This window comes from Lipotes vexillifer, unplaced genomic scaffold (genome assembly GCF_000442215.2).
Source record: "Lipotes vexillifer unplaced genomic scaffold, Lipotes_vexillifer_v1.1 scaffold71, whole genome shotgun sequence".
Lineage (NCBI taxonomy): Eukaryota > Metazoa > Chordata > Mammalia > Artiodactyla > Lipotidae > Lipotes > Lipotes vexillifer.
In genome coordinates, this window is record NW_006793703.1 from 7,243,797 (window position 1) to 7,270,122 (window position 26,326).

General features: G+C 38.0%; 1 protein-coding gene across 1 annotated transcript in view; it reads left to right on the plus strand.

The window, feature by feature from the left end:
* AGK (acylglycerol kinase) overlaps positions 1-26,326 on the plus strand; it is an 88,526-nt gene that overhangs the window by 37,467 nt on the left and 24,733 nt on the right. Inside the window, exons 5-9 of the mRNA XM_007466626.1 lie at positions 4,209-4,284; positions 10,733-10,825; positions 12,538-12,570; positions 13,909-14,003; positions 18,952-19,021. Of these exons, the coding sequence (XP_007466688.1) occupies positions 4,209-4,284; positions 10,733-10,825; positions 12,538-12,570; positions 13,909-14,003; positions 18,952-19,021 (367 nt within the window). The remainder of the gene's footprint in view (positions 1-4,208; positions 4,285-10,732; positions 10,826-12,537; positions 12,571-13,908; positions 14,004-18,951; positions 19,022-26,326) is intronic.

A 26,326-nucleotide genomic window follows, 5' to 3' on the forward strand; every position in this document is an offset into this window, starting at 1 on the left:
AAAAAAAAAAAAAAAAAAAAAAAAAAAAAAGAATTACAGGGCTGAGGGCGAGAAAAAAGTGATACCTTTTATTCTTTCTAACAGCCAGAACAATTCTTTTTGTCCTGACTGAGGAAAAATTGATAAGTATGTATTAGATTGGATTCTCTAAGTTCAAAGTCAAATGACATTAAGATAATAAGAACAACAACAAAAAGCATAGTTGGGAGTAGCTTCTAAGTGGTAAGGTTAACATTGGAGAGAAACGCAGGGGCTCTGAGAGAAGTTTCTCTAGTCATTTCTTGGGAGGTAGTGTGTGTGGCTTCACAGATGTGAGGGCTAGTCACGCCTTATTTCATTTTAATTCAGCAGTTTAAGATATTTACCTACAGATTGTCTAAATCGGCTCCATTACTCTACCTAATTGAATCATATTTGCCCACCTTTGTTGGAGCCACTTCCCGCCCCCATAAACATACAGTAATAAGGCCTCTTGTTCATTCTTGTTTAAAACCAACGCTGAACAAAAATATCAACAAAGGTTCTAACACAACACAATCAAAATACCCAAGATAACTAAATAGTCACTGGTGGCCTGTGGGAGAAGCTAGCAGGGAACTGGGTGTATCCTCTGTATTCTCTTCTCTGCTCTGTGATACGGTCGGTGTTGCTTAACTTCTTAAATCCTCAATTTACTCATCTGTAAAGTGTGAAAAGTAATAGCACATGCCTTATAAAAATTACCATGTAATTCTTTAGGATTAAATGAGGTAATGCCTATAAGGTATTCAGCATTCTTTCCATTTCATAGTTAGCACCTGATAAAAGAAATATAAGCTGCTGTTCTTGGTATTACTGACCTGTAGGCTGGGTCAGAAGGTTCTCTACTTGGCTCTCCCACCCTGGGATCTCTCCTTTTGCCACCGTTGTTGTAACTGCTCCAGGTCCTATTCCTCTAGAGATCTAGTAAGTTAGTAACTTGCTAATTCTCTTGAAATATATGGTAGTTTGTTTAAGCTATAATCAGTCATTTTGAGTTCCTACTTGAGATATTTGCGTTTTTAAGAAATGAATAAACTTTTTTTTTTAGAGAAGTTTTAGGTTCCGTTTACACTTTTACACATAAGTGTATTTGCATTTTTAAAGGTAGGTTCTTGTTGAAAAGTGCAATACCTTTACCTGCAGGCTAGGGTAAGGAAAGTGTTTCTTTTCTAAAGTCATGGTCCCCTTTAAGAAGGTGAATCCCTGCATGCTTCTAGGAAGCAGCCACTTTGAAACTCTCCAGCATCTTTTTTTAAAGCTTTCGCTGTTTAACTGTACTATTTTTGTCATCTTGGCTCTGACCTGGCACATAATTTATAATTTATCATGTAGCTATTTCATTATGTAGTACTGGTTTAAAACTACATTAGAGCTTTAGGAAATAACTGTTTTGCATTAATAAATGATACATTAAGGAGTAATTATTTTGCGTGTGCATGTGAAACTGCAAATTGCTAGAGGTATAGAAAGTTTTATTTAACTCTGGTGCTATCTCACCCTTAATTATATAATAAATAATACATTTATTACTGGTAACACTTGCTTTTCAATCTTTTATATGGAATATTAGAAGGAAAAAAAATGCCTTCACTTCCACTTTAGAGATTTTCTGTACCTGTGGCATCACAAAGATGTGAATAAAGGCCCAAATGTTCAAATCTTTTTTCTTTCTTTCTTTTTTTAATTGATGTATAGTTGATTTACAGTCTTGTGTTAGTTTGAGGTGTACAGCAGAGTGATTGTTGTATATACAGACATATATTTTTTCAGATCCTTTTCCATTGTAGGTTATTATAAGTTATTGAATATAGTTCCCTATGCTATACAGTAAATTCTTATTGTTTATCTATTTTATATATAGTAGTGTGTATCTGTTAATCCCATACTCCTACTTTATCCCTTCCCCCTTTGGTAGCCATAACTGTTTTCTCTGTCTGTGAATCTGTTTCTATTTTTAAATAAATTCATTTGTATTATTTTTTAGATTCCACATATAAGTAATATCATATAATATTTGTCTTTCTCTTTCTGTCTTACTTCACTTAGTATGATAATCTCTAGGTCCATCCATATTGCTGCAAATGACAATATTTCATTCTTTTTATGGCTGAGTAATGTTCCTTTATATATAATGTATATAATATATTCTACACATACACACACACACACACACACACACACACACACACACACATCTTTATCCATTCATCTGTTGATGGACACTTAGGTTGCTTCCATGTCTTGGCTATTGTAAATAGTGCTGCTATGAACACTGGGGTGCATGTATCTTTTCGAATTAGAGTTTTCATATTTTCTGGATATGTGCCCGGGAGTGGGATTGCTGGATCATATGGTACTTCTATTTTTAGTTTTTTAAGGAACCTCCATACTGTTCTCCATAGTGGCTGTACCAATTTACATTCCTACCAACAGTGTAGGAGGGTTCCTTTTTCTCCACACCCTCTCTAGCATTTATTCTTTGTAGACTTTTTGAGGATGGCCATTCTGACTGGTGTGAGGTGATACCTCATTTTACTTCTACAAATCTTATTTGTTTTTTTTACATTAATTAATTAACTTATTATTTATGGCTGATTTGGGTCTTCATTGCTGCGTGCGGGATTTCTCTAGTTGCGGCGAGCGGGGGCTACTCTTCGTTTCAGTGCGTGGGCTTCTCATTGCGGTGGCTTCTCGTGTTGTGGAGCATGGGCTCTAGGCGTGCAGGCTTCCGTAGTTGTGGCTTGCGGGCTCTAGAGCACAGGCTCAGTAGTTGTGGCGCACGGGCTTAGTTGCTCCGTGGCATGTGGGATCTTCCCAGACCAGGGCTCGAACCCGTGTCCCCTACATTGGCAGGTGGATTCTTAACCACTGCACCACCAGGGAAGCCCAAATCTTATTTCCTAAACTAACTCAGAGGAGCTTATAGGTGTGTTGTAAGTGATTAATACAGATGATTGAGTCTTCTCCAGAGTTTTGCTTCTCAGAGATAGATCTCATCCACTTCCGCCTGACCCTTTCTTATCAACCTAGAAATGAAAGCAACCCTGCAAGGAGAAATGTTTACAGTATCACTAGCTCGCCTTTTGTTGTTGGGATAAGCCCCAGAAATGGTGATCTGGAAAGGAGAAATTTCCGTTTAGCCTTTCGTGTTCATTCTTACAAGCATTCAGAGCCGTAGAAGAGGGAGGGTATGTTTGTTTAATTTGCTTATTACGTGCTCAGGTGTGCCCTTGGTTCAAGGTATTCTTTTGGTTCTTGTAAAAATTTGCTCAAGCTTCCCAGTTTCTATTTTAATTCCGAATCAGAAATGTTCTATGTTCTGTGTTCCATTTGACAGCTATTTCTTTTTAGTTTAAAGAATGTTGAAGTTGGTCTGTGCGTAACTCTACCTGTTCCTCATTCACTACCTTTGTGTCTGTTTCTAGCATAAAATATTCTTAAGAAAGTTGAAGCATGCATCACTGATAAAAAATAATAATCTTTTTGAAAGAGGACTGAGTAAATGTGGATGTAAAAGTTAGATGTTTGGTGTTGATTGTTTTGAAAGTACTAGTTTTTGTTTTTGTTTTGTGATGTGATAGTTGAAAATATTTGGGTAAGAGACAAGTCAGCTGATGGGTATGTTTTAACATTTACTTTGAGACTTTGAGACTCTGCAATTGGGGACTTTTTTGCAGCTTCTGTATCCCTTGATTTCTAGTACATTCTTAGTCAACCACTGGAATGTAAATAAGTTCCATGAGGGCTTATTACATTATACCTCAGTTACATGTATTTTTGTCTGCCTTGTCCTGCTGTTTGCCTAGTTCCTAGATGTGTCTAGCACACAGTAGAGGCTCAGTAAATGCTTGTTGAGTGAATCAGACATTGTTGCCCGAGTGGAGCCATATCCAGTGTACACACTTCCTCTAGAGGAACTAGATTGTGCACTCTAAGCATCCCACATGGGTAAGAGCTTATTGTATTAGACAAGGGGCAAAATCTTGGAGGCCCCAGAGTGAAAGAGTCTACGTTTATATCCAGAGAAACTCATTACTCTTCACTAGCCTTCCTGTCCTTGAACAAATAGAGGAAACGTGTTCTCTATGCTGTTTCTTGTTCTCTTCTAGAGAAGGTGGTTGGGCTTTTTATATTTCCTCTTGAGAACTCGTGTTAAAATATTTGTGTTTTTTTTCCTTTGTCTACAGCAAAGCCAGGACTCTATTTGAAAAAAATGCTGCCCCGATTTTACACTTATCTGGCATGGATGTGACTATCGTTAAGGTGAGAACTGCTCTTGAATGTTGATTTTATCCAAGCTACCCCTCCTTATTACATATCCTCTTCTCTTGACTTCTTAGCAGAAATCACTTATCACTTAGAAGATAAGAACAGAGAAGTCAACATTGTGTTCTTCTTCTGATAATTAATAAGATAATATTGTTTTTTCCAACCACGGTCAGCTTTTCACTTTCAGAACAGGATTAAATGGAGCCATGAACTTGGCTCCTTTCATCTGACAGATAGGACGTGGAACTATTGTCTCTTGGAAGATGAAAGTTGTTACAGTTGTAAGAATTCTTTTTCTGGCTATTAAAAAGAAATTTCAAGTTTGAGTGATTAATTTAATTTCTTGGTAGTTCTGCAGACAGGTAAACATTTTCTTTCTGGTGAGGAATTATTTCAGGTGAGGAATTTTAAGTGGTAAAGCTTTAGAGTTTTCGAGATTTGGGTAAGAAGAAATGGGGACAAAAATAAATGAGAGGGAATTGTGCTATTTTAGAAGATGCCTCAAGACTCCACTTTCTTGACTTTAAGTGCTATGTGTGTGGTATGTACATAGGTGTGTGTATTTGGTGAAAATCACTGTTACCATGTTTGTAAATCTATGGTATACCAATTTTTAATATTACACACTTACATTAAATCATAAAGATTGAACAGTCATTTAGTCCAGTTGACCATGCAATGTTGATGTTGAACTCTCTTCTCCAGCTTGTCCGAGGTGTGGTCTTCTAGTTGTCTGCCTCCAGGGATGGGAGAGTGGGGAAGAAAACTGACATTTATTTCAGGACCTGTAATGCATATTGCAGACTCTACGTATGAGAGATCTGAGAATGGTTATTTAAGACTGATATTTGTTTGTTCCTGGAGTGTTTGGTTGAACTCACAAGGAGAACCGTCTGGGCCTGGAGCTTTCTTTGAAGGGAAATTTTTTTGTATATTAAATTTCTGTAATGGCTGTAGAAGTACATCAGGAAGTTCTATTTCTTCTTGAATTAATTTTAGTAAGGTAAATTTTTTAAAGGAATTTGTAAATTTCATCTAAGCTTTCAAATTAATAGGCATCAAGTTATTCATAATATCTTCTTTTTAGCTTTTAAATTTCTGTAACATCTGAAATACATCATTTTCTTGCTCAGTATTGTTTTATTGTTTATTTGTGCTTTTTTTTTTTTTGCCTGCCAGTCATGTGAGAGGTGTGTCAATTTAATTAATTCTTGCCAAGAACCATTTTTTGGCTTGTTGATCCTTTCATTTATGTATCTTTCATTAACTTTTGGTCTGTCTTTATTGTTTCCTTCATCTACTTTCTTTGGCTTTTTTTCTGCTGTTCTTTTTGACATTTTAACTTGGATGTTTATTTCATTAATTTTCACCCTTCTCTCCTGGTGTTTTCTTAGAAAGCTATAAACTTTACTGCTTCAGCTGCATCCTAGGAGTTTTGATATATAATATTTTCATTATCATTCATTTCTAAATGTTTTCTAATTTTCATCATGATTTTTGTTTGACCTATGAGTTATTTAGCATGTTTTAAAATTTTCAAATCTAGGGCTTCCCTGGTGGCGCAGTGGTTGAGAGTCCGCCTGCCAATGCAGGGGACACGGGTTCGTGCCCCGGTCCGGGAAGATCCCACATGCCACGGAGTGGCTGGGCCCATGAGCCATGGCCGCTGAGCCTGCACGTCCGGAGCCTGTGCTCTGCAATGGGAGAGGCCACAGCAGTGAGAGGCCCACGTACCGCAAAAAAAAAAAAAAAAAAAATTTTTTCAAATCTAAAGTTTTCCCACATCTTTTTGTTAATGGTTTCTGGTTTAATTGTGTTATGGTCAAAGAATGTAGTCTATATAATTCCAGTATTTTAGGTTTATTGAGATTCTGTAGGCCTAAAAAGAATATATATCAGTTATTGGGTACCATGTTCTATATATGTCCATTCAGTCAAGTCTGTTAGTTGTGTGGCTCAAATCTTACATGTCCTTACTGATATTTTTCTTCTGTTTGAACTATAGATTATTCAGAAAGAGGTGTTAGAAATATCGCACTAGATAGATTTGTCTGTTTCTCTATGTAGTTTTATCCACTTTTGCTTTTTTATATTTTGAGACTATGTCAGTAGATGCATTCACATTTCAAATTATTTCATTTTTCTTGCATGTTGACCCTGTCATAGAGTTACTCTCTTTAGCACTAATGCTGTCTTTTAATGTGGTCTATTTTATTTAGTATTGTTAGTAACCATACTAGCTTGCTTTGATTAGTTTTTACCTGGTATAATTTTTACTTATCTTTACTTAAACCATTTTGTATCCTTATATTTTAATGCGTCATTGGTAAAGGCATGAAAACAGGATATTTTAAAAATCCAATGCTTTTTGTGTGTGTGTGCCTTTTGACTGGACCATATAATCCATTAACATTTATTGTAATTATTAATGTATTTAGATTTATTTCTATACCAGTTATCTATTGCGACATAACAAACCACCTTGACAACAGTTTTTCTGCTTACAATTCTGTTGGTCAACAATCCGTGTTCAGAGCTGTTCTTGTGTTGGTCTCACCTGGGCTCCTCAGTGGCTTGTCTTTTCATGACTTGATAGCTTATTTATTTCCTTTTCTCACTGAATAATATTCCATCATGTAGATGTACAACAGTTTGTTTATCCATTTACCTATTGAAGGACATCTTGATTGCTTCCAGTTTTGCAGTTATGAATAAAGCTGCCATAAACATTTGTGTGCATGTTTTTGTGTGGACATAATTTTTCAGCTCACTTGGGTAAATACCTAGGAGTGCAGTGGCTGTATTACATGGTATGCTTAGCTTTGTAAGAAACTGGCAAACTGCTTTCCACAAGTGGCTGTACCGTTTTGCATTCCCACTAGCAATTAAGGAGATTTTCTGTTGCTCCACATCCTCATCAGTATTTGGTGTTCTCAGTGTTCGGGGTTTTAGCTGTTCTGATAGGTATATAGTAGTTTCTCATTGTCTCAATTTGCAGTTCCCTAATGACATATAACGTTGAGCATTTTTTCATTTGTTTATTTTCCATCTGTATATCTTCTTCAGTGAGGTGTCTGTTCAAATCTTTGCTATTTTTATATATATTTTTTTGCGGTACGCGGGCCTGTCACTGCTGTGGCCTCTCCCGTTGCGGAGCACAGTCTCCGGACGCGCAGGCTCAGTGGCCATGGCTCACGGGCCCAGCCGTTCCGCAGCATGTGGGATCTTCCTGAACCAGGGCACGAACCTGTGTCCCCTGCATCGGTTGAAAGTGGACTTTCAACCACTGCGCCACCAGGGAAGCCCCAAATCTTTGCTATTTTAATTGAGTTGTTTCTTGTTTGTTCTCTTATTGTTGAGTTTTAGAGTTCTTTGAACACAAGTTCTTTATCAGATATGTGTTTCAAAAGTATTTTCTCTTATTCTGTCTTTTAAAGCTGTGTTTTCATTCTCTTAACAGTATTTTCATGGAGCAGAAGTTTTTAATTTTAAAGAAGTCCAACTTATCAATTTTTTTCTTTTGTGCGTCTTGCTTTTGGTGATTTATCTAAAAACTCATCAACAAACCCAGGATCACCTACATCCTCTACTGTGTGATGTTCTAGAAGCTCTATAGTTTTTTATTTGATATTTAGGTCTGTGATCCATTTTGAGTTAATTTTTGTGGAAGGTGTAAGGTTCACGTTTTCTGCATCATTAGGCCACTCTTTATCCTTTCTCTTTGTTGCATTTGGAATTTTCCTCTTAAGATCAGAGCCTCAAATGTGTCATCCCTATTAATGTAATCTTTTAAATTATGGTCTGTTAAATCTGTCAATAGCTTTTTGAATTTTGGTTCTTTCATTCATGTACTTATTCATATTTATCAATTTTTCTTGCAAATATTTGAGTACCTACTACAAAGTAAGCTCTGTTCTACATGTTGAGGATACAGTCTGAACAAAACAAGTTTTCCCTCTCTGTCCTCAAAGAGCTTCCATTCAAAGTGTGAAAAGGAGGAATGCAGATAAAAAACATATACAGATAAACATATGATTTGTCAGATGGTGATGAGAGCCAAGAAGAAAAATCAAGCAGGGTAAGGAGACCAAGAGTAATGGCGGTGTTAGTTTAGTTCAGGAGGCCAAGGAAGGCCAGTCTGGTAAGATGACCTTTGGAAGAGACGTGGGGGAAATGAGTGAGTCATGCTGATAGGTTGGGGAAAGCATCCAGGCTGAGCGTACTGCACATTCGGAGGCTCTGCGGAGGAGTGTACCCGGGGCTTGAGGGAGAGTGAGAGGCAAATGTAGTTGGAGGAGGATGAGCAGCGGGAGACAGGCGAGAGGATGAGGATGGAAAAGTCAGGAGGGGCAAGATTGTCAGGTCTGTATCATTTATGCATTCAGTCAATTACCTTTCCTCTCTGCTGTTGATAAAGTGTTGTGTAGGAAAAGGCTGAATGGAGAGCCCTAAAGAAATGTCACCAGGAATCTACCTACATTTTGATGTCCCTCCACTGAGCATCTTGCTTTGAAAGTAGACATTCAGTTGGTAATCAGTTCACCCAACTGTATTCTAGTGTATTGTTCCCACCTGTCTCCACCTTGTCCCCAAGGATATTATCAAATAACTTGCCAGGTGCCTTGCTGAAGACCCAATAGAATGTCTGTCTGGATTTCCTGATCTTCTGATCTAGTAATCTGTCAAAGATGAGGATATTCTGAAATGCCTTGTTCTCGGTGAACCCGTGCAGATTCCCAGTGATCACCTATTTCGGAGTGTTCACAAAGCATCCTTTTAATCAGGATCAGCATATATTCTCTCTTTTTTAAAAAATATTTATTTTTGGCTGCGTTGGGTGTTCACTGCTGTGCGCGGGCTTTCTCTAGTTGAGGCGAGTGGGGGCTACTCTTCGTTGTGGTGCACGGGCTTCTCTTGCTGCGGAGCGTGGACTCTAGGCGTGCGGGCTTCAGTAGTTGTGGCATGTGGGCTCAGTAGTTGTGGCGCACGGGCTTAGTTGCTCCGCGGCCTGTGGGATCTTCCTGGACCAGGGCTTGAACCCGTGTCCCCTGCATTGGCAGGCAGATTCCTAACCACTGTGCCACCAGGGAAGTCCCTATATTCTTTTTTAAAAAAGTGAAATATTTGGATTGATTGAGCTCAATCACCAGAGGGCAATGATTTAATCAACCATGGGTACGTAATGAGACTGACACAAAAACTCAGAAGGACAGGGTTTGGAGAGCTTCTGGGCTGGTAAACCTGTGGAGATCTGGGGAGAGGTGGTACGCCCAGAGAGGGCCTGGAGACTCCACACCGCTCCCCACACACCTTGCCCCATGTACCTCTTCATTTGTCTGTTCATCTGAATCCTTTCTAATAAACTGATAACTGTGAGAAAAAAAAAAAGAAATATTTACAAATGTATAATTGCAAAGCCAGTCATTTCATTTTTCAGGATAAAAGTAGAACCATTCATCATAAGATTAGATGGTGTTAGGGTAGGACTTCATTTTTCGTGTGTTGACTGTGACTTAGTGGCCCAGGTGCTTTAGCCCATCTGACATCCAAATCTTCAATTTTTGCCTATTAGTGTGTCTAGTAAAGTGTCAACAGGAGAGAGTGTTTCCTTATTTCAGTATTAGTTGCATTACATTTGTTAAAATTCAGTGTTTGGTTTTAGAGGTGGTGGCTTAGATCACTCATTTAAGTCTGCATATGTATCTGAAATGAGGTATCCTCAATACAAATGGTGAGGCTTACATACCATTTAGTCACCATTTTGTGCTTTGAGCCATACCTATATTTCTTTATGTACAATCATAGCAAAACCACAGTAACCATTTATGTAGTACAGTGCCAGTTAAGAACAGTTACCTTGCTAGTCGCTTTTCATGCTGCTTTCCAGCAGTATTAGGAGGAAGTGCTTTTCCCTTCCCCAGTACACATGATTTCATTGATAAGGAAATTAAGATCCTGAGAGTTTAAGGCCACTCAGCTAAAAAGTAGCAGAGTTGGGAGTTAATCTGGGTCTCCTGCGCTCTCAAATCTGTGCTCTTTCTATTACATCTGTTTCTCCTTATTTGCATATACACTTGGCTTTCTGCTTGCAGATGAAAGTCACTGGGTAAACGATGTAATAATAGAACCTGCACTGGACTAGAAATGATTCCTCTGACTAGCTGACTGTATAACCGAGACAAATCACTAGGTTTGAGTTTTATTTTTAAAGTAAGGAGCCGACTAGATGGTTTCTGAGGTCCCTTCCAGCTCTGAACATATAAAACTATAAAAACCATACATAGTTGCTTTGATAGCTGTTTAGTTTCTCATGTATATCAATTATGTAGAATTTAAGAAAAGGTTCAGTGTAAAACTTTAAAGAAAATATCCCATATTTTTAGACCTTTGGGCTTGTGGCTCTAGGATGATAAATTTACCAAGGGCTTCCTTTGTATTGCAGACAGATTATGAGGGCCAAGCCAAGAAGCTCCTGGAACTGCTGGAAAACACAGATGTGATCATTGTTGCTGGAGGAGATGGGACTTTGCAGGAGGTGTGGCCGCTCTTCTGTTTGAAACCATTTTGAAAGGGAGGAAAATAGAAATTAGGTCTTGGAGCAGTGGTGTAAAGTGGTTATAATTTAAGGAAATTATTTCTTTGTAATCCATTCTTTTTAGGATTGTTTCTCTCTGAAACAAGTATAGCATTACATTTTTCTAATGCACTTTTATTTCATTGCTTCGTATAAATTCTGTACCCAGCACATAGAAGGGTTTTTGTTTTATCAGATTTAAGTTGGATAAAATGGAATAAAACAGGGTACAAAATGGTGCTGGGTGTGAAACGCTTTTTATATTTTGAAGACTCTTAAGCAGTAGCCCTGTTAGGGAATCACTGTTTCAATTATGGGAAGGTTTCTTATAAAATAAACTTAAATAGCAGTTGCCTTTTTAAAAAATGCATCTGTCCATTCTCACATCATTTCCTTCCCACATAATGTTATCTCCTAATGGTACATTTAGAGGCAGAGGTCTACTTGTTCCGACGTATGCGTTGCTTTTGTTCTACAGTTGCATTTCCTTAATGCTTGCTTTGGTCCAATAAGGACGGTAAGTATATTGCCCTGGAAATGCTCTTCTTTTCCAGGGCAATAGACTAGAACCTACATTATGTATTGGAAACCCCTAGAGGGCCCAGTGCAGGTGCCCCTCCCACTCAGTCACCCCATCCTGTGTACCATAAGTCACATCCATACCTCGTTTCTCATTGTCTTTTGCCTCTATTTTGGTGGTTTCATTGGTGTTCAGGGACCAGGAGCTATAACAGTGGACAGGGCACTGTCCTGTGTTTGACTTAGCAATCATGTAAGCCTTAGTAAGCTTCTTTTAAAAAGGCTGTGCTAATGATCTTGTAATTGTGTTTATAGATTTTTAATGAAGTGTGAAGAATACTGATAGCATGCCAACAAAGTAATGAAGTGGAACTCATGACAGCCCCATTTAATCCCAAAACTCAGTGAGGCAGGAGATGCGGGAGAAGATTGGCTTTTGCCTTGACTTTACAAAATGTCTTTAAGAAAGAAACCAAACTGTGTGTCTGGTATAATCTAGTCATCAAAATATGCCCTGGTTAAAAAAAAAGAGTTGGAGGGAAATATAGCAAAAAATAAACAACAGACTAATGATGCCTGCTGGGTTGAGGAGAAAGTATTTTTTCTTCAGATATTTTTCACAGTTTTTACAAGACCATGGGTATTATAGTTTAAAAATAAAAAATAAATTAAGTAAAAATTCAAATTAAAAATGTCTTTTTATCGAGGGAATACAGTCTCCCTTGTCTTCATATGCATCAGTAAGAAACATTTATTGAGAGCAGGCTTCTCTCTGAGTGTAGCAAAGTGCTGTTTTTTTCCCGATATGTGTATTTCATAGTAGGAAGCTAGGATCTTTAGTATAATTGATGTGTACATCACATTTATACCCATCTTATAGAACTTAAAACGTAATTTTACTACTATAATGTGGAAGTTTTATAATTATTTTATCTTAGCCTTTATAGCACTATGGATCCTAGGTGGAGAATAAAATCTAATCTAGCTCTGATCTTATTGGAGAAAAGTTTGTGCTTTAAGAGCCAGTACATCTTTTGACATAGTTTCTAGGAAGAAAACAGGAACAAGTTTGTGGTCCATGAAAACTGAATCCAATTCTTTTATGATAAAGGAAATACAAGTTGTTCCTAATAATTTTTTTAAAACATTTGTAGGTTATAACTGGAGTTCTTCGAAGAGCAGATGAGGTGAGCTTTAAAATAAGAATAATTGCATTTTGACTTTTACTTTCCTGTTCTTTTAATCTCTCTTTATTTCTTTCTTTTACCCTTTCTCCCCTTTTTATATTTTAAGATGGGCACAAGTTGTGCTTCCTCGGATTTTAGAGAATAAAGTACTTCTGCCTATGTCATAGAACACTTTTATTAGCTCATGGTGGACTTTTCTGCTTTGGGGATCCAGGGTATCCAATGGCTTTTACCAAGAGTTGTTTAAAATATAAAATTTCCCTATAGAATCTTTTCTTCAAAGGATTCCTTCATTAATAAATTGTGGTATATTCATATATTGGAAGCCATACAACAGTTAAAATGAGTGAACTAGGTTTATAAATATCTACGTGGTAAATCTAAAAAATATTCAATAAAAAAAGGCAGGTTGCCAAAGTATGTTATGCATTTCTACAAAGTTTTAAAATTCAGAAAACAAAGATACTCTTAATAGATGCCTAAACTATGTAGTACAAGGATAACAATGTGAATGGAAAGGAATCACACCCACCTCACGATAAAGGCTTCCTCTGGGAAGGGAAAGGGGAGTAGGATGAGAAGGGACTTGAGTTGTATCTGCATCACTTTATTTCTTAAAACTCTGAAGCAAATATGGCAAAATGTAATATTTGTTAAATCTGGGCCTTGGGTACATGGGTATTCGTGAGATTACTTTAAATTATTGTAGAAAAGTGTGATAAAATATCTTACAAGTAACAACAAGAAAGAAGATCCTTCCCAGTCCCTTTGGTAATAGTAGACTGAGCTCAAAATAATCTTTAGGAACCTTACGGTATCTGTTGATTTGTGGCCTTTAATTAAGTCTCTACTATGCCATTCTTCAACTACTTGACCCTGCTTATTCTCTTAGCCTTGTTTATACTTGAGGTAGTTTATAAGGCACTTTCACCTGTCCTCAGTCACTGTACTCAGTCACTGTTAGACATTTTCAGTTGAATTCTGTCTGCAGCTTTGTCAAATAGTGTGGCAACGTAATACAGTCTGGTCACAATCATGCATTTACCTAATATCTAAGACCCTCGTTTTCTTAACCAAATTTCTTTCAACCAGTTGCCATTAGTGAGCACCCAAATATTCCTTCCAAATTTGAAGGTATGTTGTTTTCATGAACTGCCTTGTTCTAGAACCTGCTTCCTCAGTATTACCTGGTTGCTGGTCTAGGGGTGTGGGAAGGAAGGCTGGGAGGCAGGCCCAGGGTCAGTTACTTTGTCATAGTGGACACACCTGTGCCTCTCTGTTCAACATCATTTTCTGACAATAACAATAAAACTTTGCTCTTGTTTTCTTCCTCGCCAGGCTACCTTCAGTAAGATTCCCATTGGATTTATCCCACTGGGCCAGACCAGTAGTTTGAGTCAGACACTCTTTGCCGAAAGTGGAAACAAAGTCCAGTAGGTTGTCAATGTGGGATGGTAGCATTTGTGGGTAAGCGAGCCTGGGAATGGAAAATTCACACGTGTGATATAATTTTCTTTTTGAGTTTTGATAGCTTGAAACTTCAAATCATTAAGAGGAAGAGATCAGAGTTCAAGCATTGGGTTGATTGGGAAGTTTCTCTGTTGGGTTGTGGGACCCTGGTGATCTAATGTTAAGTCCTCAGGTCAGGTATGGAGATGAATACTGATGTCCTTCTGACACTTATGAAGATAGCTTCACTGATCCAAGCATACTGTTTGTGTGCTTTTGTGTTGTAAGATTCTCTGGTGAAGACGTATTTGCAGCGATCATTTGTTTGCTTTAAGTATGCATGATGACAAATAGCAAGTTCCCTGCGGAGACTGGGCCAGCAGCAGCCTTGGCTCCATTACCTTGATAATATAAGTAGCTAAAGCAACCAAATATAGTTACATCCTTTAGGGAATGCCAAAAGTGGAAGGCAGTGTGGATAAAGTAGACAGAGAAAGTAGTGCAGCCCTGACATTAAATTAAATTGTTGTGAGTCTAACAGTGTCCTCAGGAGTCAGGCAAGTTGTTATTATTGCTCTTTTCTTTCAAAAGCATTATGTAAACAAAGATTTAGTCTTTCAGGAAGATGGGAATCTTGAATTTGAGTCGTGGCTTTGACAATGATTAAAAATATAATCTTGGGCAAATCATTTTCAGGCAGGTTCTCATTGTCAGTTGCCTGATCTTTAATGTAAGCTTTGTGATACATTGGGGGAGGTCAATAAAAAATATTTGTTGAATGAATGAATTGAAATCTTCTCAAGACATTTCTTGTTATAACCTTCTAGAATCAATAACAATAATAATACTCAGGTGATTTTCTGTTTTGGATTTTTTTTTCTGCTTTGGGATTTTTATTTTAGATTGACATAAAACATTATATTAGTTTCAGGTGTATAACACGATGATTTGATATTTATATGCCACCACAATAATTATAGTTAACATCTGTCACCATTCAATAGTTACAGAATTGTTTTTCCTTGTGATGAGAACTTTTAAGATATACTCTCTTAAAAACTTTCAAACATGTAATACAGTATTATTAACGTTAGTTGCCATGCTATACGTTCCATCCCCATGACTGACTTATTTTTTTAATATATTTATTTATTTATTTATTTATTTTTGGCTGTGTTGGGTCTTTGTTTCGATGACTGACTGACTTTATAACTTGACTCCCTTCACCCTTTTTACCAACCTCCCACACCCCACCTCTAACAACCATCAATCTGTTCTCTGTATCATCTATGAACTTGATTTTTTAAAATTTTAATTTAATTTAATTTATTTTTTGGCTGCATTGGGTCTTCGTTGCTGCATGCAGGCTTTCTCTAGTTGCTGCGAGGGGGGGCTACTCTTCCTCGCAGTGCACGGGCTTCTCGTTACAGTGGCTTTTTGTTGTGGAGCACGGGCTCTAGTGTGCAGGCTTCAGTAGTTGTGGTGTGTGGGCTTCAGTAGTTGTGGCTCGCGAGCTCTAGAGTGCAGGCTCCAGTAGTTGTGGCGCACCGGTTTCAGTAGTTGTGGCTCGCAGGCTCTAGAGTGCAGGCTCAGTAGTTGTGGCGCACGGGCTTAGTCGCTCCGTGGCATATGGGATCTTCTTGGACCAGGGCTCAAACCCGTGTCCCCTGCATTGGCAGGCAGATTCTTAACCACTGCGCCACAAGGGAAGTACCCTTGTATTTTTTTTTTTTTAAAGATGCCACCACATATAAGATATCATACAGTATTTGTCTTTCTCTGTCTGACTTACTTCACTTAGTATAATACCCTCCAAGTCCATCAGTCTTGTTGCAGATGGCAAAATTTCATTCTTTTTTATTGCTGAATAGTATTCCAGTGTATGTGTGTGTGTGCACACAAATGTGTATATATATATATATATGTATATATATATATATATATATATGTATCTCACATATATATCACATCTTCTTTATTCATTCATCTGTCAGCAGACACATCTGTCAACGGACAAGATTGTTTCCATGTCTTAGCTACTGTAAATAATGCTGAACAACAGACATGGGTGCATATATCTTTTGAGTTAGTGTTTTAGCTTTCTTTGGATAAATACCCAGAAGTGGAATTGCTGGATCATATGGTAGTTCCATTTTAATTCTTTGAGGAACCTCCATAATGTTTTCCATAGTGGCTGCACCAATTTACATTCCCAGCAACAGTGCAGGAGGGTTCCCTTTTCTCCACACCCTCTACAATACTTGTTATTTCTTATCTTTTTGATAATAGCCATTCTAACAGGCGTGAGGTGATGTCTCATTGTGTTTGGATTTGCATTTCCCTGGTGGTTAATGATGCTGGGCATCTTTTCATGTACCTGTTGGACATCTGTATGTCTTCTCTGGAAAAATGTCGATTCCAATTATCTACCCATTTTTCAAGTGGATTTTTTCTTCTGTTGAGTTGTATGAGATCTTTATATATTTTGTGTATTAACCACTTACCAGATATATGATTTGCAGATATTTTCTCCCATTCAGTAGGTTGCCTTTTCATTTTATTGATGGTTTTCTTTGCTGCACAGAAGGTTTTTAGTATCATGTAGCCCCACTTACTTATTTTTACTTTTATTGCTTTTGCTTTTGGTGTTAGATTCAAAAATCATTGCTGGGCTTCCCTGGTGGCGCAGTGGTTGGGAGTCCACCTGCCGATGCGGGGGACGTGGGTTTGTGCTCCGGTCTGGGAGGATCCCACATGCCGCAGAGCTGCTGGACCCATGAGCCATGGCTGCTGGGCCTGCGTGTCCGGAGGCCGCAGCAGTGAGACGCCTGCACACCGCAAAAAAAAAAAAAAAAATCATTGCCAAGTCTTATGTCAAGAAGCTTACCCTCTATGTTTTCTTCTAGAAGTTTTATTGTTTCAGGTCTTATTGCATTCAATTCTTTAATCCATTTTGAGCTAATCTTTGTGTATGGTGTAAGCTAGTGGTCTAGTTTCATTCTTTTGCATGTGGCTGTACAGTTCTGCTTTGGGATTTTGAATAGGCTGGTTTTGTGGGTTTATTTTTGCTTTTGTAGTTTTAGGAGTCATCTTTTACCTTTTAACTGTTTTTTTTTTTTTTTTTTTTTTTTTTTTAGATAAAAACCTTGCTCCATATATCAAACACCAGGCATAAGCGTAGACATATATCAGGCCTTTATTAAAACGTCTCTCATGCTTCAAGCCTTAGCCTGCTGGGGAGTGTTCAGCCCTTTACCAATCATCCTGCAGCCTAATGTGGCATTTCAGTTTGCTGTATTTTTTTCCCAGTTTAGAATTTCTGAGGGGCTATAAATATGACAAACAATGAATTAAACATTTTTTCTTATCTGAGACAAATCCTATCTGGTTTGGGTCTTGGTTACTTTAGTTAGCTAGTCTTTCCCCCTGTCAGTATAGATTATTAGAACTGCTTGCCAGCATTACCAGATATGCCAGTGATGCGGAGGTAGGACATGTCCCTTAGAGAACACCTCACCTATCCAAAAGCCAGTGTCTGTGCAGTGTGGCTGCCCTCAGGGTCTTAAATAGCCTTCAGTTTTTTAGGAGCTGATTTTCCCTGTAGTTAAACTAATGTTGTTGCTGCTTCTATTTATAATTTAAAGATTTATAAAACTTAATTTATAAGCATGCCCCAGGGCTCTTAGATAATTAAGTCAGTCTGCCCTGGGTTCATAATTTTGTAGACCTCTTAACATGGCAGATGCCCGAGGCTACTTAAAAGAACAAGGCTTTGCTTTTTGCATTGCTTTCGAGATTTGTTGTACCATAATTACTACAGAAGAAAAAGGAATTTTGAATTTGGAATGTTACAGGTAAATAATCCTAAAAAATAGCTGTTTCCTGCTACAGTGCTGCTTTATTTAGAACTTTCAATTATTGCTGGAGAATGATAAATTTAAGGTTGCATTTTAACCATCTCTGCCAAGGAATTTTGAAAAAAAATTAATAGAAAAAGGCATTTTTCAGTTGGAACATTTTTTAAAGGTCAGCCTCTCGAAAGCACTTCTTAAACCTCTTAATGTGCTAGGTGCTACTCAGAGTGAGCACAAAGCTTTAGGATTCCTTCTAATAACTGCCTTTGAAATTAATGTATTCATATCAAATTAATCTAAACTGGTGATCATGTGTCTTGCTTTCTCCTAAATTGAATCTCATTTTGTAAACTGCTACCTACTTCCCAGATAGCAACCGTATTGGAGGGAAAATGGGATAAAGATATGTTGATAGAGAAATATGAGAAAGAAAGTAGGCTGTTTCTTAAGTTTCAACTTGCTTCCTAGGGAACCCAGAATGTAATCCAAGCATTGGAGTTAATGTGTATATTTTGGGGATTTATTATATTTTGCTAAGATAACTCCAGCAAAGCCTGTCCTTTAGCTATCCTTCAGATTATTAGAGTAAAAAGGAATATGGTTTTTGAAGTGCTTGACTTCCATTCTCTTACAGTGAATGAAAGATGTTGTATTATTATTTATGTATCATATTTTCCAGTGTTAAAAGTCAGACACAATGTAGAGACTCAATAAATGTGAGGTGAATAAATGATTGGTGCCTTGTATAAACTTCTCTTTGCCAAAGCCTTCTCTTTGAGTCTGTTTCAGAGCCTTCCACTAGATTTGTATCAGTAATTCTTTTATACACCTTTGTTCTGCTTTCTTGGAGTATTTTGAAGGAATTTGTCTTTTTCTTGACCCAGCTATTAGTACTCTGGGTCGGAGTGTGGTTATGTGTGTGTGTGTGTGTGTGTGTGTGTGTGTGTGTGTGTGCTGTGTATTGTACATAAAAGGAACAGATTACATGAGGAATCACTGTTACCTCACACGAGTAAAAAAAATTTTTTAAAAAGGAAAACCACTACAATATGATCATTTCCTTCTTGTTATCTTTTAGACATATTACAGATGCTACACTTGCCATTGTGAAAGGAGAGAGAGTTCCACTTGATGTCTTGCAGATCAAGGTAAGATCTTTTCATCAGAGTTTGAAAAAATTAACAAAGTAATACACACTTTAAAAAAAATATAGTAGTTCAAATAAGATTATAAGGAAAACAACTGTCCCTCTTTTTACCCTTTCCTATCTGAAGTATAACCCCCCAGAGAAGATAATTTTACCTGTTTGTTCTAGTTATCACTAATTAGTATGCTCGTGATGCTACTTTTAAAAATTGTGGTAAAAAAAAAAACAACCCCACAAAACATGAAATTTACGATCAGAACCATTTTTAGGTGTATAATTCAGTTTAAGTATATAATATTACTTTTTGGTTAATCAGTTTTAGACCTTATCTCTTGGCCTCTTATCAGAAGTCCTCTGTATCACCTCTCAGTATAGTTGTATCGTGATTTTTAGTTCCTCTGATTACCTTTGGCCCACAAGTAATTTTTCTGTTTTATATGGTTATTTTGAGTATTAAAAGAGCTAATAAATATAACGCACTTAGGACAGCACCCAATTTCATCTCACCTGTTTGTATGGTGGCCACCTCTCTATCTCATGCTCTGCCAAAGGCGAAACCTTTCTCGTGACCTATCTGTCTTTTGGAGGGCCTTCTCTTTGGAATTCAGGTTACTTGGTTGTCTTGCATTGTCAGCTCTCTGATGGGCTTAAGAATAATTATGATTCTGTAGATTATCAGGCTTTTTCTCATTTTTAGGGTGGGAACAATGTTCTTTGTTGCTTCCTACATCCTAGAGAGGAGCAGAACTTCCCATTTTTCTATTGGGTTGTCTAACATTTTCTTACTGATTTGTAGATGAGCTCATGAATTATTCTAGAAAGATATTTGCTCTCTTTGCCCACTGAAGGGGCCTAAAGGCAGTGACACCCAACAACAATGAGCATATCTGGCGTCCAGATTTTGGTCTCTAAATACCATTCCCTAATAAAACTTAACAGGATTCTGTGAAAAGATGTCTTTCAGAGGCAGGGCAAGAATAAGGCAAAGAACTACTCAAAAACTAATGAAGACAGCGCAAAATAGGAGCCATCCTGATGGTACCCTATTGGCCAATTTGGGGCTGGTTTGAACATCAAAAAGAATAATGCTAGTGGATTATAATACATTAAATAAAAATGATGAATCTATAGTTATGTTACAGAAGAATTGCCAAATTGTAAATGTATAAGATACGACAGAGTTAGAGAATTACCATTTGGCAATCACTAATGAAATCACTAATTCAAACAGGGATCATCAATGGATGCTACACACATTGGATAAAAGGTCGTTGAGAAACAAATATCCACACAGTCTCAAATTATCGCAAGTTACTTAATAATTACAAAGGGAAAATGTACCTTTAGAGTAGAGAGATCTAGCATACACCACCTTAACCAGGTGATCAAACAGCATCACCAATAATGGGACAGATGGACATTATCTGCCTCCTGATGTGATATATTGAGAAGGATACAACTTCACCTATGTAGTCTTCTGCCCAAAACATTAGTCTTAATCTAACTGACTCTAATAATGAGAAAATAACCAAATCCAAATTGTAGGACATTCTAAAAACAACCATTGATTTGGCTTCTTCAAAAATGTCAATGTCATGAAATCTAAAAGAAGATAGTCTGTTCAAGATTAAGGGAAACTAAAGAAATATCGTAATGAAGTCCAGTACGAGATCCTGGACTGGAAAAATGAAAAACAGTGTCAGCCGTAAAAGATATCAGAGATATTTTAATATGGATGATATATTAGATGTTATATGCCAGTGTGAGATTTCTTGAGAGTGACAGTGGTGTTATGGTTATGTCTGTGTATGTCCTTGTTCTTGGGAGATACATGCTGAAATATTTAGGAGTGAAAGGTCATGAAGCCTGCAATTTATTTGCAAATGATTTAACAGTACTACAAACTATACACACAGAGATAAAGCTAATGTGGGGAAATGTTGGCCTGGTGAAGCTGGGTGAGAGGTAAATATGGTGTTCATTGCACGTATGCAAGGTTTTTTGGTTTGACATCTTACCAATATTATAATTTTGGAGGGAAGGAGACCCAACAGCTGTTCCTGATTCCTGATTGGAATCTTCTCTCTAAAAAGGGTTTAATTCCTAGGGAAAAGATATTCTCGCTTGATGCTAGTTAAGTATCTATTCCTTCTTCATCTAAATTTCTTCTTATTCCCCCTGGAAAAGGCAGGTTCCTAAGAAGGCTGAGCCAGCAAAGCCAAATAATCCTATAAGCAGTGAGTCCTGCATACTTCACTCAGGTTTAGCCTCAGAATGTACCAGCTACATTCAGGCTGTCCTCCAAAGGACACATTGCACATACGCACATTTTATATTCACGCAAGTTTCCTAGTATCTGTGGAAGAAGCCTCCATACGGTGTCATGATTCCAAACTTCAATCCTAAAATGTTGTTCCCAGTTATATGGCATTTGCTCTATGCACGTTTACGGTTGATGAACCCGTGAGCTTGCAACCCATTTCCCTTATATTTTCCTTTGTGCTTTATGCAGTGATACCTGGACTCTCCACCATGACCTTGTTGGTCAGGATAAAAGCGATTTAAGTTGCAGTTGATTCTTTAGCATCTAATAAAGCTTAATCGTTTTCACAAAATATGCTGAAAGGAATGTTAACCTGGAAAAGAGACTACAGGTCAGCATCCATTATTTTAAAGTATTGTTGCTGTCAAAGGAGTGAATCAGGGTAGATCTCTTAATAACTGAGTGATTCTTAATTATGTGTGAGAAGTAATACATTCCAGAGTAATTAGGATTTAACTGAACATTCTTGACTGTGCTTGCATTTAAATGTCTCTTGTCTCCTTTATCTTTTTCTTTCAAATGTACTGATTCTGTGAATTGATGAAACCAGTATCAAATTTACCACAGGCTCTGTATATCGGTAACACACCCCAGGAAGCAGAAAACTTTTAAAATCAATTCCTAGAAAACATAGTACAGTAGCCTCTACTGTAGTTTCTGAGGCACCCAGCTAGGCTGAATTTGTCTTGTCTTGTCTTTTTTCTTTATTTCTGGAAATTGCTTTCAGAATGTGGTGAAAAGCATTGCAGATGAAGCCTGATACCGATTCCTCTTTTAAAAAACAAACTGAAACACAATTAAACATATAATGGAAGATTCTCCAAAAATAAAAGAAATAGTCCTTGGAAGCTATAATAGTGCTTTATGTTTTCATTGTATAGTGTGAGTTCGCATCTCCTTAGGACTTCTAACTCAGCGAGGGAGGCAAGATGTGTATTAGTATCTTCATTGGACAGATTTTTAAAAAAGGGTTATCTGATCATATGACTAGTTGTGCTGTAGACAGAAGTAGAATAAGGATTTTCTGTCTTACAGTCCATTGCTTTTTCCTTCACTGCTTTGTCTAGGTGGGATCACTCTTGGCCTGTCACGTGATTTTTAAAGGGCAGTTTTCCCATGTGGACATCTACAATGCCTGGAACTTGACTTTAAAGTAACTACTGTAAAGATTTATGGAATTCTTCCTAGTTCTTTCTTTTTGGTCTCTCAGTTCGACTCAGACCCTGCCAACCCAGAACCAAATGAGGAGGATAGGGGAGGTGGTGAGAGTGAGACTCTCCCCCTTTCCCCTGTCTTTCATTCCTGGCTTCCTTCTGTTAAAGCCCCAGCTCTGATCATTCTCATATGACGATGCTTAGAGCTGCTCCTGAGCTCCTTCTGCCTTGATTCTTTTTCTTCATCTAGAATCCCTAAAGTCCATAGGTCGGGCAGTTGTCTAGTTGACCAGGATCGTTTTCTTGTCACTGTTCCTTAAATTCTGTTCCAACCAGCTCTCCCAGTTGTTTTCTTCTGCAGAGCATGAGGTCATTTCCGCGCAGGGATTTACTCTGTCCAGGGGAGCCTCTGACTTGGAACAGCTTATCTCCTTTGCTGCTAAGATCTGGCTGCGTGCCTGTCTTTCTGTGCAGTATCTGTTCTTGTTTTCTCATCTCTCCATCTTGTAATCTGACTATCTCCCAGAACTTCACTGGCCTAAGATACAGTGGTGCTTTGTCTGTTGGCTTCCACTCTGTTCAGCTGACCTTGCTTATTTTTCCTGTGCTTGTGTGTCCTCCAGCTGGGACCAGTGTCTCCACTGCTGGCCTCTGCTGAATCCTGAGGGCTCCGTGCCCACCTGCTCTTCTAGACTCTTCACGTTCTTCACACTCCTTTCCTACCCCTTGTTGGAACAAAGCAACTCAATTCCGTGGAACCTTAAGGTTGCAAGGCTTTTCGGTTAATCTTAACAGAGGAGTCCCAAAATTCTTCCCCCTACATGAAGAAAGGGAAAATGGTTTTAGAGCACCAGTCAGGAAATCTTGAGTACTTAGCTCAGCACTTCTTGCTTCCACTACATGCTTTAGAACAGCATTTCCCTAAGGAATATTACTTATGCAAGATGTCTTCCCAGAGAAAGGCTGAACAGTTAACAACTCAGGAAAGCTGTATATTGTATTTCTTCTTTTGGAAATTTATAATGTATATTAACATATTAAAGACTCTAAAAAGAATTGCAGTAAACATAACTTCTTTCAAACCAAATAAGTTTGATATTTCCCAACTTATTTCAACATGGAATCTTCTATCATCATCTTCTTCATCATCATGTCAGCAGCAGCAGCACTTAACATCTTAAGAAACATTTGGGAAATGTTCCCATTGATACAGCAAACTATTCACATAGTGTTAATTCTCTCCCTTAGGCTAGAGCGCCCTTTCTCCTCGTTTCTTTTCTTTCTCTCTACTTTCTTCCCACCCTCCCCAATCTAGGTGCTTTATTTAGTTTTCGTTTTTGAGAAAGGACTGGGGAAATCACTGTAGTATGCACTTATTACTGTAATATAGTGTCCTTCCTCAAGGGACCTGATTTCTCTCTCTCTCTTTTTTTTAATCAGCATGCATCTTCCCTAGTCCAGTACTGTATGATTCAGCCTTGTTCCTTCTCTTTCAATACTATATAGTGCTTAGCTCACTCTTGGGAACCTCCTAGGTAGATCTGAAAAAATTATAATGAATAGATAAAAGAATGAATCCAGGAATTATACAGGTATAGATATAGATACAGATACACATACATATAAATGCTGGATCAAAAAACATAGTTAGATTGCATTAAAAAATTCCTCCCACCCCCTATTCCCTGCCTCTGTCAACTACCAATCTGTTTTCTGTATCATCTATAAGCTTGTTTTCTTTGTTGTTGTTATTTTTTGGTTTTTTTAGATTTTCACATATAAGAGAGATCATACAGTATTTGTCTTCCTCTGACTTACTTCACTTAGCACAGTGCCCTCAAGGTCCATCCATGTTGTCCCAAATGGCAAGTTTTCATTCTATTTTATGGCTAAATAATATTCCTGAGTCTGTGTGTGTGTGTGCGTGCGTGCATGTGTGTGTGTGTGCATGCCACAGTTTCTTTATCCATTCATCTGTCGATGGACACTTAAGTTGTTTCCATATCTTGGCTATGGTAATTAATGCTGCAATGAACACGGGGGTGCATGTATCTTTTTATTTAAAAAATTTTTTATACAGCAGGTTCTTATTAGTTATCCATTTTATACATATTAGTGTATATATGTCAATCCCAATCTCCCAATTCATCCCACCATCACCCCACCACCACCACTTTCCCCCCTCGGTGTCTATAGGTTCTTCTGTACATCTGGGTCTCTATTTCTGCCCTGCAAACCGGTTCACCTGTACCATTTTTCTAGGTTCCACATATATGTGTTGATATATGATATTTGTTTTTCTCTTTCTGACTTACTTCACTCTGTATGACAGTCTCTAGGTCCATTCACGTCTCTACAAATGATCCAATTTCCTTCCTTTTTGTGGCTGAATAATATTCCATTGTATATATGTACCACATCTTTATCCATTCGTCTGTCGATGGGCATTTAGGTTGCTTCCATGACTTGGATATTGTAAATAGTGCTTCAGTGAACATTGGGGTGCATGTGTCTTTTTGAATTATGGTTTTCTCAGAGTATATGCCCAGTAGTGGGATTGCTGGGTCATATGGTAGTTCTATTTGTAGTTTTTTAACGAACCTCCATACTGTTCTCCATAGTGGCTGAACCAGTTTACATTCCCACCAACAGTGCAAGAGGGTTCCCTCTTCTCCACAGCCTCTCCAGCATTTGTTGTTTGTAGATTTTCTGATGATGCCCATTCTAACTGCTGTGAGGTGATCCCTCATTGTAGTTTTTTTTTTTGTGTGGTACGGGGGCCTCTCACTGTTGTGGCCTCTCCCGTTGCGGAGCACAGGCTCCGGACGCGTGGGCTCAGAGGCCGTGGCTCATGGGCCCAGCCGCTCCGCGACATGTGGGATCTTCCCGGACCGGGGCACGAACCCGTGTCCCCCGCATCGGCAGGCGTACTCTCAACCACTGCACCACCAGGGAAGCCCCTCATTGTAGTTTTGATTTGCATTTCTCTAAGAATTAGTGATGCTGAGCAGCTTTTCATGTGCTTCTTGGCCATCTGTATGTCTTCTTTGGAGAAATGTCTGTTTAGCTCTTCTGCCCATCTTTGGATTGGGTTGTTTTTTTTTTAATATTGAGCTGCATGAGCTATTTATATATTTTGTAGATTAATCCTTTGTCCGTTGATTTGTTTGCAAATATTTTTTCCCATTCTGAGGGTTGTCTTTTTTGTAGTTTCCTTTGCTGTGCAAAAGCTTTTGAGTTTCATTAGGTCCCATTTGTTTATTTTTGTTTTTATTTCCATTACTCTAGGAGGTGGATCACAAAAGATCTTGCTGTGATTTATGTCAAAGAGTGTTCTTCCTATGTTTTCCTCTAAGAGTTTTATAGTGTCTGGTCTTACATTTAGATCTCTAATCCATTTTGAGTTTATTTTTGTGTATGGTGTTAGGGAGTGTTCTAATTTCATTCTTTTACATGTAGCCGTCCAGTTTTCCCAGCACCACTTATTGAAGAGACTGTCTTTTCTCCATTGTATATCCTTGCCTCCTTTGTCATAGATCAGTTGACTGTAGGTGTGTGGGTTTATCTCTGGCCTTACTATCCTGTTCCATTGATCTATATTTCTGTTTTTGTGCCAGTACCGTATTGTCTTGATTACTGTAGCTTTGTAGTATAGTCTGAAGTTAGGGAGTCTGATTCCTCCAGTTCTGTTTTTTCCCCACAAGACTGCTTTGGCTCTTCGGGGTCTTTTGTGTCTCCATACAAATTTTAAGGTTTTTTTTTGTTCTAGTTCTGTAAAAAATGCCACTGGTAATTTGATAGGGATTGCATTGAATCTGTAGATTGCTTT